Genomic DNA, 11,387 nt, shown 5'->3' with positions numbered 1-11,387 from the left:
TTGTGGGGTTTCTTTAATGCTTTGGACCTCTGACGTGAGTTGTTTGTAAAGTTCTGTTGCCCCTCGTTCTTGGTAGTGGGACCTTAGAATCCTCCTCAGGGTAGGCAATGTAAGGTTGGTTTTGCCCTCTAGGTAGCTACGCAATTGTAAGCCTGGTGCTATTGCCCTGATTACTGCATCAACTATTTCTATTTCAGGGACTCCTTTGCTGATGCCTTGTTCAATCTGATGGGCTAGGCTGGAGAAAGTTAGTTTATCCTTTTGGCCGGGCTCACCAATCTGACCTGATATTTTGAATTCTCTGCCCCACGGTAGTGTCAGAAAAGGTGGAGGGGTTTGTTTAGCACTATTGTCCCCCACACTCATCGACAGTTTGGCTGTACTAGGTTGCTTCGCCTTGTTCTGTCGTGATAATGCAAGAGCCAACTGAAGCGTCTCTATTTCCTTTATCAGTTGTCCTTCTTCTGAGGCCTCACCAACCTGTTCCTGCACCTCATCTGTCTGGTTAGTATCTGAGGTTTTGTGTCCCGATGTACCGTTCTGAGCAGCCTGTTGCAACTCCAAAATTTTGTCTTTCAAAATCAGTAGCTCAGACATTCCCTCATCTTCAAGCTCATCCAGCTCCTCTCTTTCTAAGTGCTGTATTATATAGGAAATGAGAGAGGAACGACTTTTACCCGATACCCTTTCAAGTTTTGAACCAGCAATATTTAGGAAATCACAAACTTCGATCAAAATGTCTCTTGTCACTGTATACAATGTACCAGCAACTTCTAACTTCAGGTCCTCTAGCCCTGAAGACTCCATTTCAGTCTGTGGCTTGTGGAAAAGATTAGTGTGATGTAAGACCTCTTTGCAGAAGAGTCAGTGCAGCTTCCCTGGCACCAGTAGTTAACCTCAGGTTGCATGCAGGTCCCTCTGCGTAACTGTCGAAACCAGCACACTGTATCTCCCACCGTGGTATTTGATGTGAGGGGTTGAATGATGACTGGGGCGTCTATCTGGGACAGCGGGCCCTCATCACATCCATCCCAGCGGTGCCTCCAAAATGTTACACCCTGAAAAGGGGATAAGTCAATGACGACGCTCAGACACGATGCTTCTCTTTCAGCAGCTTCATTGCGAATGATTCAGAAATATAAACATACATACAAAAGTATTAAACATCCTAACAACGATGTACAGTCTCTGTTAGTTGTAAGACAATATACCTCAAGACTGTTTTCTTTCCTTTTCTATAAGTTACAGATTAAATTGAATGTAAGAATTTACAAAAACAGGTTATGAATCAATAGACAAACTTAGATCATTAAACTGAAATGTACAGAAAATAAACAAAATATTCATATAAAAACACTAATAGGCATTTGTCTCTTCATACAAAATAAACATGTTCTTCGTCCAGATCAAATGCAAAATGCACACAATGTATGTTTCATACACAGTCTGGCACGATAATGCTTCATGCTAGCCACCAACAGAGCGCTTAGCTTAGCTTGCTGCTTATAGCTTATCCTAACATCACAGTTAACACAGGTCATCTAAGTATTCTTAGTAACCTCTTGGTACATTTGGAAACACGGTCAGTACAACTCAACATACATATTTGTAAAGTCCAACAGCAGAATTGCACAATTATTACCTGAAAAGGGGATAAGTCAATGACGACGCTCAGACACGATGCTTCTCTTTCAGCAGCTTCATTGCGAATGAGGCATCGTGGCCAGAGCTCCCCCTTCCGGCAACAGCAGGCATAACTAATCAATCATGATCACTAAATCACATGGATTATTTCCCAGGCTCGACAAGTAGATCACAGATTGAATGTTACACAGGTTGTAGTCACATTAAGGATTATTATCCGGTTGAACATAGTCATGAACTCTTTTAACTATTTTAGCCTGTGTTACATTACGTCTCTTAATGGGACTTCTTTTACCCTTGTTTATACATTTACATATTTGAAATAAATTGAATAATATATTGGGTAACTTTTAACCACAACTTTTTACTCCATTATGGACTTCAACAAATAATCAATCTATCACACAACGAGCTGAAAGCATAACGGGAGTGTTTGCTTTCTTTCTGGAGTTTGTCATCTTGGGTTATCCGACACCATGTCAGCCTTTTCTTGCTTCTGCTCAATGCTCCGCTGTAGCGAAATCCAAGCTAATTCCTGCTTTGTTGCTTGTGAAGTACTGAAGTAAGTGTAGTGAAGAGCAGTATTCTGCCCTTCAGCTCCTCATGGGGTTAAAACTGCTTTGTAGTTTTTCTAGTACAGTAGAAAAACTACAAAGCAAAGTTTCTGTTTGGAAATTTATTTACTTTTTTTTTTATTGGTTGGTCTTTTTGGTTAATCAATTGCTAAATTAACAATTTAATACACTGGGTCAAAGTGACCAAATACCAGAGCTGAAGTATCTTTAGTATAGTCTGGCTGTACATGTTTGAGGCAGATAATGGTATCATTTGAGAGTCTAAATATCCGACATGCACTAAGTTTCCGGGTTTAAAAAGTCTCCTTGGTTGTGAAGTTAACACGGACAGAGAAAATGAGCTAAATGGTATCCATCTATAATACAGATGACGGTGAATAAAACAATGTATGTCCTTCAAACAAGCCAGTCAGACACACTCGAGTCATATTTGGAGGTTTAGGCTCCATACGTCTGTCCAGCATGACCTCCTGAGCAGAGTGTGGGCTCGCCCTCTCTTTCTGTTCTGTTTTATTGTCCTCATTCACTGGCCAGGCTCCACTCGTGTCAGCACATACCACATAGGCCTGCTACTGACGGCCACCAGCGGCAGTGAGAACATTAAATCTAAAACAGCATAAGAGTAAAAGAGTAAAAGAAGAACTGACTGCGTTACAGCACCCGCTGCTTGTTGAGAGTAAAAGCGATACGCCCTTTCACGTCTGTTTTTAGCGACTTTTTTTAGAAAAAAAGTCGCTAAGGGGTCTGAAAACTCGCTAAATATAGCAACAAAGTCGCTAAGTTGGCAACACTGGTCTCAGCGAGAGATGTGGAGTTTTCATCAAAGTCTTGAAAGTCATCAGGGCCTTTATCAGTCAAACACAACAAGAGCTTTGTTTGGCTGTTGCTGAGGAGCAGGACTGGTGTGCGTGCTAGAAGGAGGTTTGCATAAACCATGCCCAGTTTGCATATCCTGGTGCAGCATCTCTAAGGTAAACCACAAAGTACATCCTGATAGGACTGTAATTCTCCTCCTGACGTCCAAGCTTAATATACAGCCATTTGTTTTATGAGTTTATGGTGCACAACGCCTGAATTGTTGCCTTGGGAGGGGAACAGAGGCTGCAGACATCAGTACCACTTAAGTTTTGTGTCTTTTGCTTTTTAAAACCTAGAGGCTTCTTATTTAATCACAGCTATGGCCCACAAATCTGAAAATTTACTGTATACGATCCATCAGGCTCCATGACTAGCAACAATTCTTCCTAACTAATGTAATGCAGACAGACAAAGGGATATGAAAGGATGAAGTTTATGTGTTTGCAGCATAACGTTTTCTTTTTTTAAAGATTTGGTGAATCGCCAGAGCACAGCTCATGTCTCTTATTAAGCTCAAACTATCCTCCTTCAGTTGAACAATTTCACGGTGTCTGCATTAATACAGAGAAGAATGTGAGCCTTTAGATTGGAAGACTATCTTTGGACAGGGCTCTGAGTCTCACGCTACCAGGATCATGCCTTAATCACATTCAGTGTTTGGAGAGCTGTCACGTAGTGAAACATAGCCGTGCAAGGAAACAAGAACAGAGACCCGAGGCAAACTGAAAGTTTAGCTGAACACATTGTCTTTCTCTCTGTGGCAAAGACAAGGAAAATTCTCTTTTCAAAATATTTCGTCCCATCTAGGATACGCACTTATTATCCCAAAGCAGTATATAATGTGATTAAGTTACAAGGATGCATGTTGCTGGTGTTAGAATACATACCAACCCTTTAAAAAGATATATTTTCTCACTAGACTAAGATTTCCAGCTTGAAAGGATTTCACCAGGAAAGCGCCGTGCTATGAAACCAAAATGAGATCATCCTAGACTTCCTTATTTGTTGTAGGGAACAATAGAGAGCTTCCTGTCATGATACGACTGCCATTTCAAAGCCAGTCTGTGAGAAGAACATCCATAAAACTACCTACCCGACAGTCTCTCTGCAGAGTCTTCATGAGGTTGTTGTACGTCTCGGCGTCAAAGTAAAGCCCCTCCTCGTGCATGTCTTGAAAGTCCAAGTCTTTGTAGGTCGGACAGGCCTTCTCTCTCTCTTTCCTGGACGCTCGTCTCTTATAGGTGGATCCCTTCAGGTCGTATTTGTAGTGCATTTTGACAGAGCGAGGCAACACATTGTTCATCACCACCAATCGGATGTTGATGCCTCCAGACTGGATGCAGTACAGGCCGTAAAACTTGGGAAGCAAAGTGCGTGGATTCTGGTTCAAGTTCTGTGAATTTAGAGAAAGCACAGGGGTCGCAACGACGTTGACTTTTGTAGACTGGGTGCATTTTTTAAAAGATATATTAATGTGTGGGATAAAAGGAAGCAGTTTGGTAACTAATTTGTGCATGGTCAGAATTATATTGCAGATAACTGTGACGTACCTACCCCAGATAAGGAGCTCTGTTAGTGTTTGTAGATAGAGCTATAAATTGTGGACCATCTGTTTAGTATTTATACTACTATAAAAAAATCTGTAGCTCCGCTGATTTAAAAAAAAATAAAAAATAGACCTTTGCAGAGGACTTTAAACTTGTGCAAAGAGCAAACTTCTGTGTCAGACATATCTGATTTTCATGCCAAGAAGAGTGCTGAGTCTTCTGTTACGGCTCAGAGCACAGCAGTTTTCAGTGGAATGGCACATAGTGCCCAGTGAGCGTGCTTTTCGATTTTGCTATAACATTCAAGGAGTTGTCCAAACTGTCTCCCAAAGTTAGACTGCTGAGGGAAAACATTCAATAGACAACTCAAAATTTTGTGAGTGTATTTTTTTTCCCACATTAACAAAGTCTTGGCTCAACACCTTCAATTCTTGCCGGATATGGTTCCCTGCGACTTTACCTTCTTCTCCAAAAAGAAAACATTCAAGTGAAGGGTTGCCGTTTTGACACAGTGGATCAGATCTAAAACACACTACTGGAGCACAAGTTTAAGTGGTCAGAACAGCACTTCTATGAAAGGATATATCTAAAAATAGCAAGCGGTGAATAGAAGTGGCGAATTGCTGCAGAAGAGGACTAACTGGAAGGGGAAGACTGCGTATGGTTTAAACTCCATATGTGGAAAACTTGGCACCATGTACACTCCATGCTTCACTGATGTCAAGCAGAATGTGGATGCAATAAATAAAAACATGAATAACAAAATGAACTGATCAAATTTTGGACTTTTATCTATGCAACTGCCACTGTCCTCAGTCAAGTTGAATTGCTATTCAGGCTCCTAGTGCAGGAGCTAAAGGGCATTTTCACTCCATCTCATTTTTGCCTCTGACGCATCTCATGAGTAATCACTCATTTAACACCGAGCGGGTTTTAGACACCAATCAGCAACAATTTTCACATGCCATCACGAACTGTAATGAAGTAACATTAAACTTCTCACCATGTAGTATCCAGGTAGCAGCCTCTGGAGAAACTTGGCCTCCTTGTGCTGAACGGTTTTAATGATGAACTCATCGTCGCTGGTCAGGTAGAAGAGAGAGCCGCTGGCCCCGGGGTTGACCAGCTCAATCAGAGGCTCGTTTACCAGGGAGTACTGAGGAAGAGAGCCATAAACATTTCATATCTAATACATCAAATTCACAAATCAACTCTTTATGGTATAGCTTTGCACGCAGCAGAGCAGGAAACAGAGGTCCCTCGGCTGGTGCCACAAAATTGGAGGGCCGCTTTTGTAATGAAAAATCAGCCCCAAAGTCTACAGTTGTTCACATGCTTATCGGAGAAAGCTGTCTACATTTGTTTTATTGTTCCATTAATGCCAGCTCTGCTTCACATCAGTCTACTGTTTATCTGTTTGTCAAACTTTATAGGCGCCCACGGACATGTGAATCTTCCTGCTAAGAAACGAGAGCCTCTGTCCCGCAGTGCCCATCGTGGCTCAAGAGTTGGGAGTTCGCCTTGTAATCGGAAGGTTGCCGGTTCGAGCCCCGGCTTGGACAGTCTCGGTCGTTGTGTCCTTGGGCAAGACACTTCACCCATTGCCTACTGGTGGTGGTCAGAGGGCCCGGTGGCGCCAGTGTTCGGCAGCCTCGCCTCTGTCAGTGCGCCCCAGGGTGGCTGTGGCTACATTGTAGCTTGCCATCACCAGTGTGTGAATGTGTGTGTGAATGGGTGGATGACAGGTTGTGTAAAGCGCTTTGGGGTCCTTAGGGACTAGAAAAGCGCTATACAAATACAGGCCATTTACCATACAAGAACCCGCAAGACTGTAGAGAAGCGTTAGATATTAATCAGTGCATTATGAGAGCCACATTTTCAAAAGAGAGAAACACTGGAGGCATCCACTCTCCCTCTCCAGAGACTCTTCCACTTGATGACCATCCACAGTCATGTTGCGTTACCAGCACAAACACATCCACACTTTATTGCATTTGCACTGAGGCTGGCTGTGTATGCGTGTCCACATTCTCTCTTAATTAGACACCGCAGTGTGGCCTCCGCCTGAATGAATTCATCATCACCTCAAGGACATCAGTCATTAGCACTACTCCTCAACGCTGGCGGGCCTTATGCCATCAACCCTCTTCGGCCTTGAAATAACTTTTTAATCTCCGACTCTCTTCTGGAGCTTTTTGTCTCTCATTTATGCAGAAAAGAATCTGGCCATCAAAAGGAACAATGTAGCCTGATGGGTTTAGGAAAGACTTCGAGGCATAAGGAACGCAGGAAGATGCCGCCACAGCAGGATAAAGGTCAGAGGAAATCACACCTTTTTGAAATCTAATTTTATTTATATACAGGTAGAGTATCAATTTAGCATTAAATTAGAACTGTCAAACGTTTGAAATGAACACCAAAGACTTCAGCCAGGGAATATTTTCACAGACAAAAACACGTGCAAACGAGCAAAAACAAAAACATGAATCACACAAAATGCTTCTGTCTAAATGTCAAAATGTGCACCTGTGAGTCTGCTGGGAAATCACTGCATGTGTGAGGATTACAGCTGTGCTAATGAGGGCACATGCTCTGTCATTATTAGCTCCAGTATCTCCACCACCCCAATGTTTTGCCTTGACTTCACCCTCCTGGGGACTGCAGCATTACTGAACCTATTGGATTCTACATTAGTCAGCATTTAGTTGGTGGAAAGAAATTCCAGACAGACAAAAATAACGAGGAATTCTCTCTTCTTTATCAGACTTACAACTGATTATCTATGTCAGTTTGTGACGTGTGCATGTAAGAACCAGGTGAATCTCGCTGTAACACAGGAAATCTCAGCCTGTGTGGTTGTTTCTTTGGCTGCCCACTCCTCCTACACAACCAGGGAGATGACAAATCAAACTTGGCATGTAGAACATCTTAAAAATGCATCTACGTCATTACGTAGACTGGCAACCGCCTAGCAACAGCCTTAAAATGATGCGATTTCAGCATTTATGCCCCTGTAACACCTTACGTTGAATGTGAAGTTATAGCACCTAGCAAGCAGTTAGCTGAGCTTTGCATCGAGGCTGGAACAGGTAAAAAATCAAAATCCAATGTCATAGATCTCACTAATTTATAAAAATGATCTCTGTTTAATCTCATAAACAGCAGTGAGTTTATGCGGGTTATGTGCAGGGAAATACTGGGCAGGCAGTCAGTGACAGGAAGTGACTCAGCATATTTTCTTAAATCTCCTTTTTTTTTTTTTCCTTTAAGTCTTGAAAGCAAAAACTTAAAATGACCTTTTTTTACCCCCTTGAATAGGACCAGCAGGTTAATTTCAGTTGCTGTGCTGAGAAATGAGAGTGCACTAGATTTGCTTCCTGCGGCATGGCTCCATACAAATGAGGTGGTGATCCAGACGGAGCTGAGGTCTGGATTATGAGCATGAACACAAATAATGACCTGCAAGGTCTGCCAGGTTTTTAGTCTTACCAGGTAGTCATCTGGCTTGATGCCGAACAGATCTCTGAAGTAGCGGAAGGCCAGCGGGGCGTACGTCTTGAAGCGGAAGTCAGGATAGTGATGTGCTGGAGTCAGGTTGCTTCCCTCACTGGTAATATTTGACCAAGACAAGATGAGACAAACACACAAACGGGTATATTAGATACATCTTTCAACACTAACTGACATGAAATTTAAAAAAGAAGCTTTAACATTACAAAAGGAAACATGTTAGTGTCAGTAACACAGATGCATTCTCGCGCCCCCTGGAAAACTGGCACTACCGCGGGAAATGAACACCAGCACCTAATCTTTGTGCCTGGTATCTACGCTATTGACTCTGGGTAATTTTATCAGAGGGCCCTTGTATTTTCTTCCATTCCTGCTTGAACAGGCTTCAGTAAGTCCTCTATGGGAACCCAGATCCACCAGCATTGTGCTAACAGAGATAGGTCTGTATAGAGTTCTTCGCCTGGAGACTGAAGATGGCTCTAATTACTGGATCGAACAATACCAAATAAAAAACATGCACTTCAGCTCAAATGGGGAGAAAATGGCTCAAATAAAAAGGTTTAAAACCAAACAAAATGAGACACAATAACCTGCATGTTTTTTTTGTTTTTTGCCAAGCGTGGAGTGGGAGACGTTTCCAGACGGGCTTCGACAAAGGCTGACCCTGTTTCTAACTAACCTAACCCATAATCCTGTAAGCACATTGGATAAGGGTAGCGTGAGTCAGCCGTCGAGTCTTTTTTTAAAGCTAAACTTTCATTGGAATCAGTTTTGTAGTTGCAGAAATAGGTTAATAAAGGTTTTGTTTCCCAGGGCACCTCTAAATCTGGTTACTTGGAAGCTGCTCTGGGTAGAGAGGCCCTTTTGTTGTTCCCTGCGTGTGCTATATTCAGTGACACGGAGGCAAGGCGCAGGTGTAACACTATATCTGTGATCACGCAACAATGGCATTTGAATGGTTTGTTTAGTGCGCGAGGACAACGGGAATCATTTGCCACTGATTGAGAGTCTACTTAAAAGAAAAAAAACATTAAGCAACACAAGCGCCCGGAAAAATTTCAGTCTAATCAGGGATTCATCTCCCTCTCTGTGTCTGCGTGAGTCTGCGGAAAGGTGTGAGACAAACTGAAAATTAAGCGTGTGGGAGTCAAAGCGACATCTCCGTTTCCATCGTTTAGTCACTTGTTCAGGGTAGTCCTGCGGTGGGAGGAAAGAGAAGGGTTTGTGTGCTATTACAGAACAGAAGATAAATGCTGAGGGAAAGCAGAAAGAATAAAATAGGAAACTGTTATGTCAGAATAAAGATGTAAGACATTCATTTTCTCCCCTCACTCATTACACTCTGTTTGTTCTGTCTTGTGTAATTTTATTTTCTTCCTAACAACATGGCCTAGATTCTTTCTCCCCCTGTGAAAAAGGTGGCCCTGGAGACTGCCACCACTTTCATTTTAATTCAAACTTGGGCTGGATGAAACAAGCCTCATTTTAAACCAATTGTCTCAGCTAGTGTTGCCAACTCCTCAGTAAGGAAAATCGCTATTGGTTGTCCTAAAAGTCGCTAGAAGTCGCTAAATGATGTCATCGCTTAATTTGCATAATTGGTCATGCTAATCTAAATTGTAACCTATGTTGTTGGAGAGAGAAATAACATCGTGGAAGAGACATAAAGTGAGTAAAAACCGTCCTAAATGCATTTAGAGTTTATTTAGAACTACAAATTAAATTTCTTTTAGCAATTATTGTTTTTTTTAATGTCACAATTCCAGCCCTGCTTCTTTACCCGGGCTTGGACCGGCAAAAGTGACCCGAAATAGGCACTCTGGTGGAGTTACTTTGTGTGTGTGTTTATAAGTAGTTTTAAACCTTGTGATCCACAAAACAGCATAAGAGTAAAAGAGTAAAAGAAGAACTGACTGCGTTACAGCACCCGCTGCTTGTTGAGAGTAAAAGCGATACGCGCTTTCACGTCTGTTTTTAGCGACTTTTTTTTTTAGAAAAAAGGTCGCTAAGGGGTCTGAAAACTCGCTAAATATAGCAACAAAGTCGCTAAGTTGGCAACACTGGTCTCAGCGAGAGATGTGGAGTTTTCATCAAAGTCTTGAAAGTCATCAGGGCCTTTATCAGTCAAACACAACAAGAGCTTTGTTTGGCTGTTGCTGAGGAGCAGGACTGGTGTGCGTGCCAGAAGGAGGTTTGCATAAACCATGCCCAGTTTGCATATCCTGGTGCAGCATCTCTAAGGTAAACCACAAAGTACATCCTGATAGGACTGTAATTCTCCTCCTGACGTCCAAGGGTTAAACACAACATTGAATGACCTTGGATGTATTTACACTGGGATGGACAAACAGCAACTAATAGACATCTTTTGCTCAGCTGCTCCTGATTTAATTTGTTTTTGTAGTTCCTCTACAGCTCTAAAAGAAAACAAAAACTGATAAAGTATGTGCCGCAGCATCAGCTGTGTGTTAATAAACCATATGTGTGGACATAAGGCAACACTTTCGATGAATTCCTCGTCCTGCTTTAGATTATATAAAGCATTTCTTTGAGCTGATGATGTAATTTTGAAGATAGCTCAGCGGCGCGCCGCCGTACGTTTTGCTCTGTGGCAGTTAAGAGGCACACAGTAAGCTGATTCCACAGTTCTTGGCAAGATAATCCACTAGAATAGTTTTATCCCTGCGTCATGACTTAGACTAGCAAAACTGTTGATAAATGATGACGCTGGCAGTTTGAGGTGGTACCACATTTTCTTTGGAGTGGATTTCGAGCGCATGTAGTTTCCACCGAGCGGGATTAATAACAGCGGTTAATGTTTTTCATTCGAGATCCAAACATATAATATTTGCGGAGGCCGTCCAGGCGAAGCGTGCCCTTCACTCACTTCCCATTCATTCATTCACAGCCAACCTACACACAGTCTGTTTTTACGAAGCAGCTCTCCTATTCACCAAGTCCTGCAGATAAATAACCTTGAGCTTACGCGACAAGGACGCAAACCTTCAACGCACAAAAACACATATGCTGAGAGAGTGTTTCTGTGAATGTAACACTGTGGATGTGCGTGTGGGATCACTGACCTGGGCAGAAAGACACTCTCCACCACATAGAAGTCTTGCATAAGAACATCTCTGTCAGACCAAAGCTTGGTGAGGAGACCGCTGTTGGTGCGATTATTCAGAAGTGGAAGAAATGTAAAATGACCATCAAACACCCTCAGTCTGGAGCACGATGCAAGATTTTACCTCAT

General features: G+C 42.3%; 1 protein-coding gene across 1 annotated transcript; it reads right to left on the bottom strand.

Annotated features, from left to right (window-relative positions):
- Window positions 1-3,368: 3,368 nt before the first annotated feature.
- LOC147317304 (phosphatidylinositol 4-phosphate 5-kinase type-1 beta-like) lies at window positions 3,369-11,387 on the bottom strand. Its single transcript, XM_086313083.1, has 5 exons — window positions 11,383-11,387; window positions 11,218-11,298; window positions 8,114-8,231; window positions 5,628-5,780; window positions 3,369-4,470 (listed from the first exon to the last, which is right to left on the bottom strand). Exons 1-5 carry the CDS (start codon window positions 11,385-11,387, stop codon window positions 4,129-4,131), a joined length of 699 nt encoding a protein of 232 aa, XP_086169209.1. The 3' UTR covers window positions 3,369-4,128.

This window comes from Aulonocara sp. 'chitande type north' Nkhata Bay, linkage group LG12, assembly GCF_057382095.1.
Source record: "Aulonocara sp. 'chitande type north' Nkhata Bay isolate Kocher_YH1m ecotype deep benthic linkage group LG12, A_spYH_male_GT1.1, whole genome shotgun sequence".
NCBI lineage: Eukaryota > Metazoa > Chordata > Actinopteri > Cichliformes > Cichlidae > Aulonocara > Aulonocara sp. 'chitande type north' Nkhata Bay.
The sequence above is the reverse complement of the archived record's forward strand: the minus strand, read 5'-3'. Positions and strand labels throughout refer to the sequence as shown.

What these genes read in the sequence shown, in the direction of transcription:
- LOC147317304 (XM_086313083.1), bottom strand. An exon ending in GAGAGTGTCTTTCTGCCCAG is followed by an intron (nt 8,232 to 11,217) that starts GTCAGTGATCCC and finishes AAATATTACCAG; the next exon opens with TGAGGGAAGCAACCTGACTC. An exon ending in TCAAGCCAGATGACTACCTG is followed by an intron (nt 5,781 to 8,113) that starts GTAAGACTAAAA and finishes TCTCTTCCTCAG; the next exon opens with TACTCCCTGGTAAACGAGCC.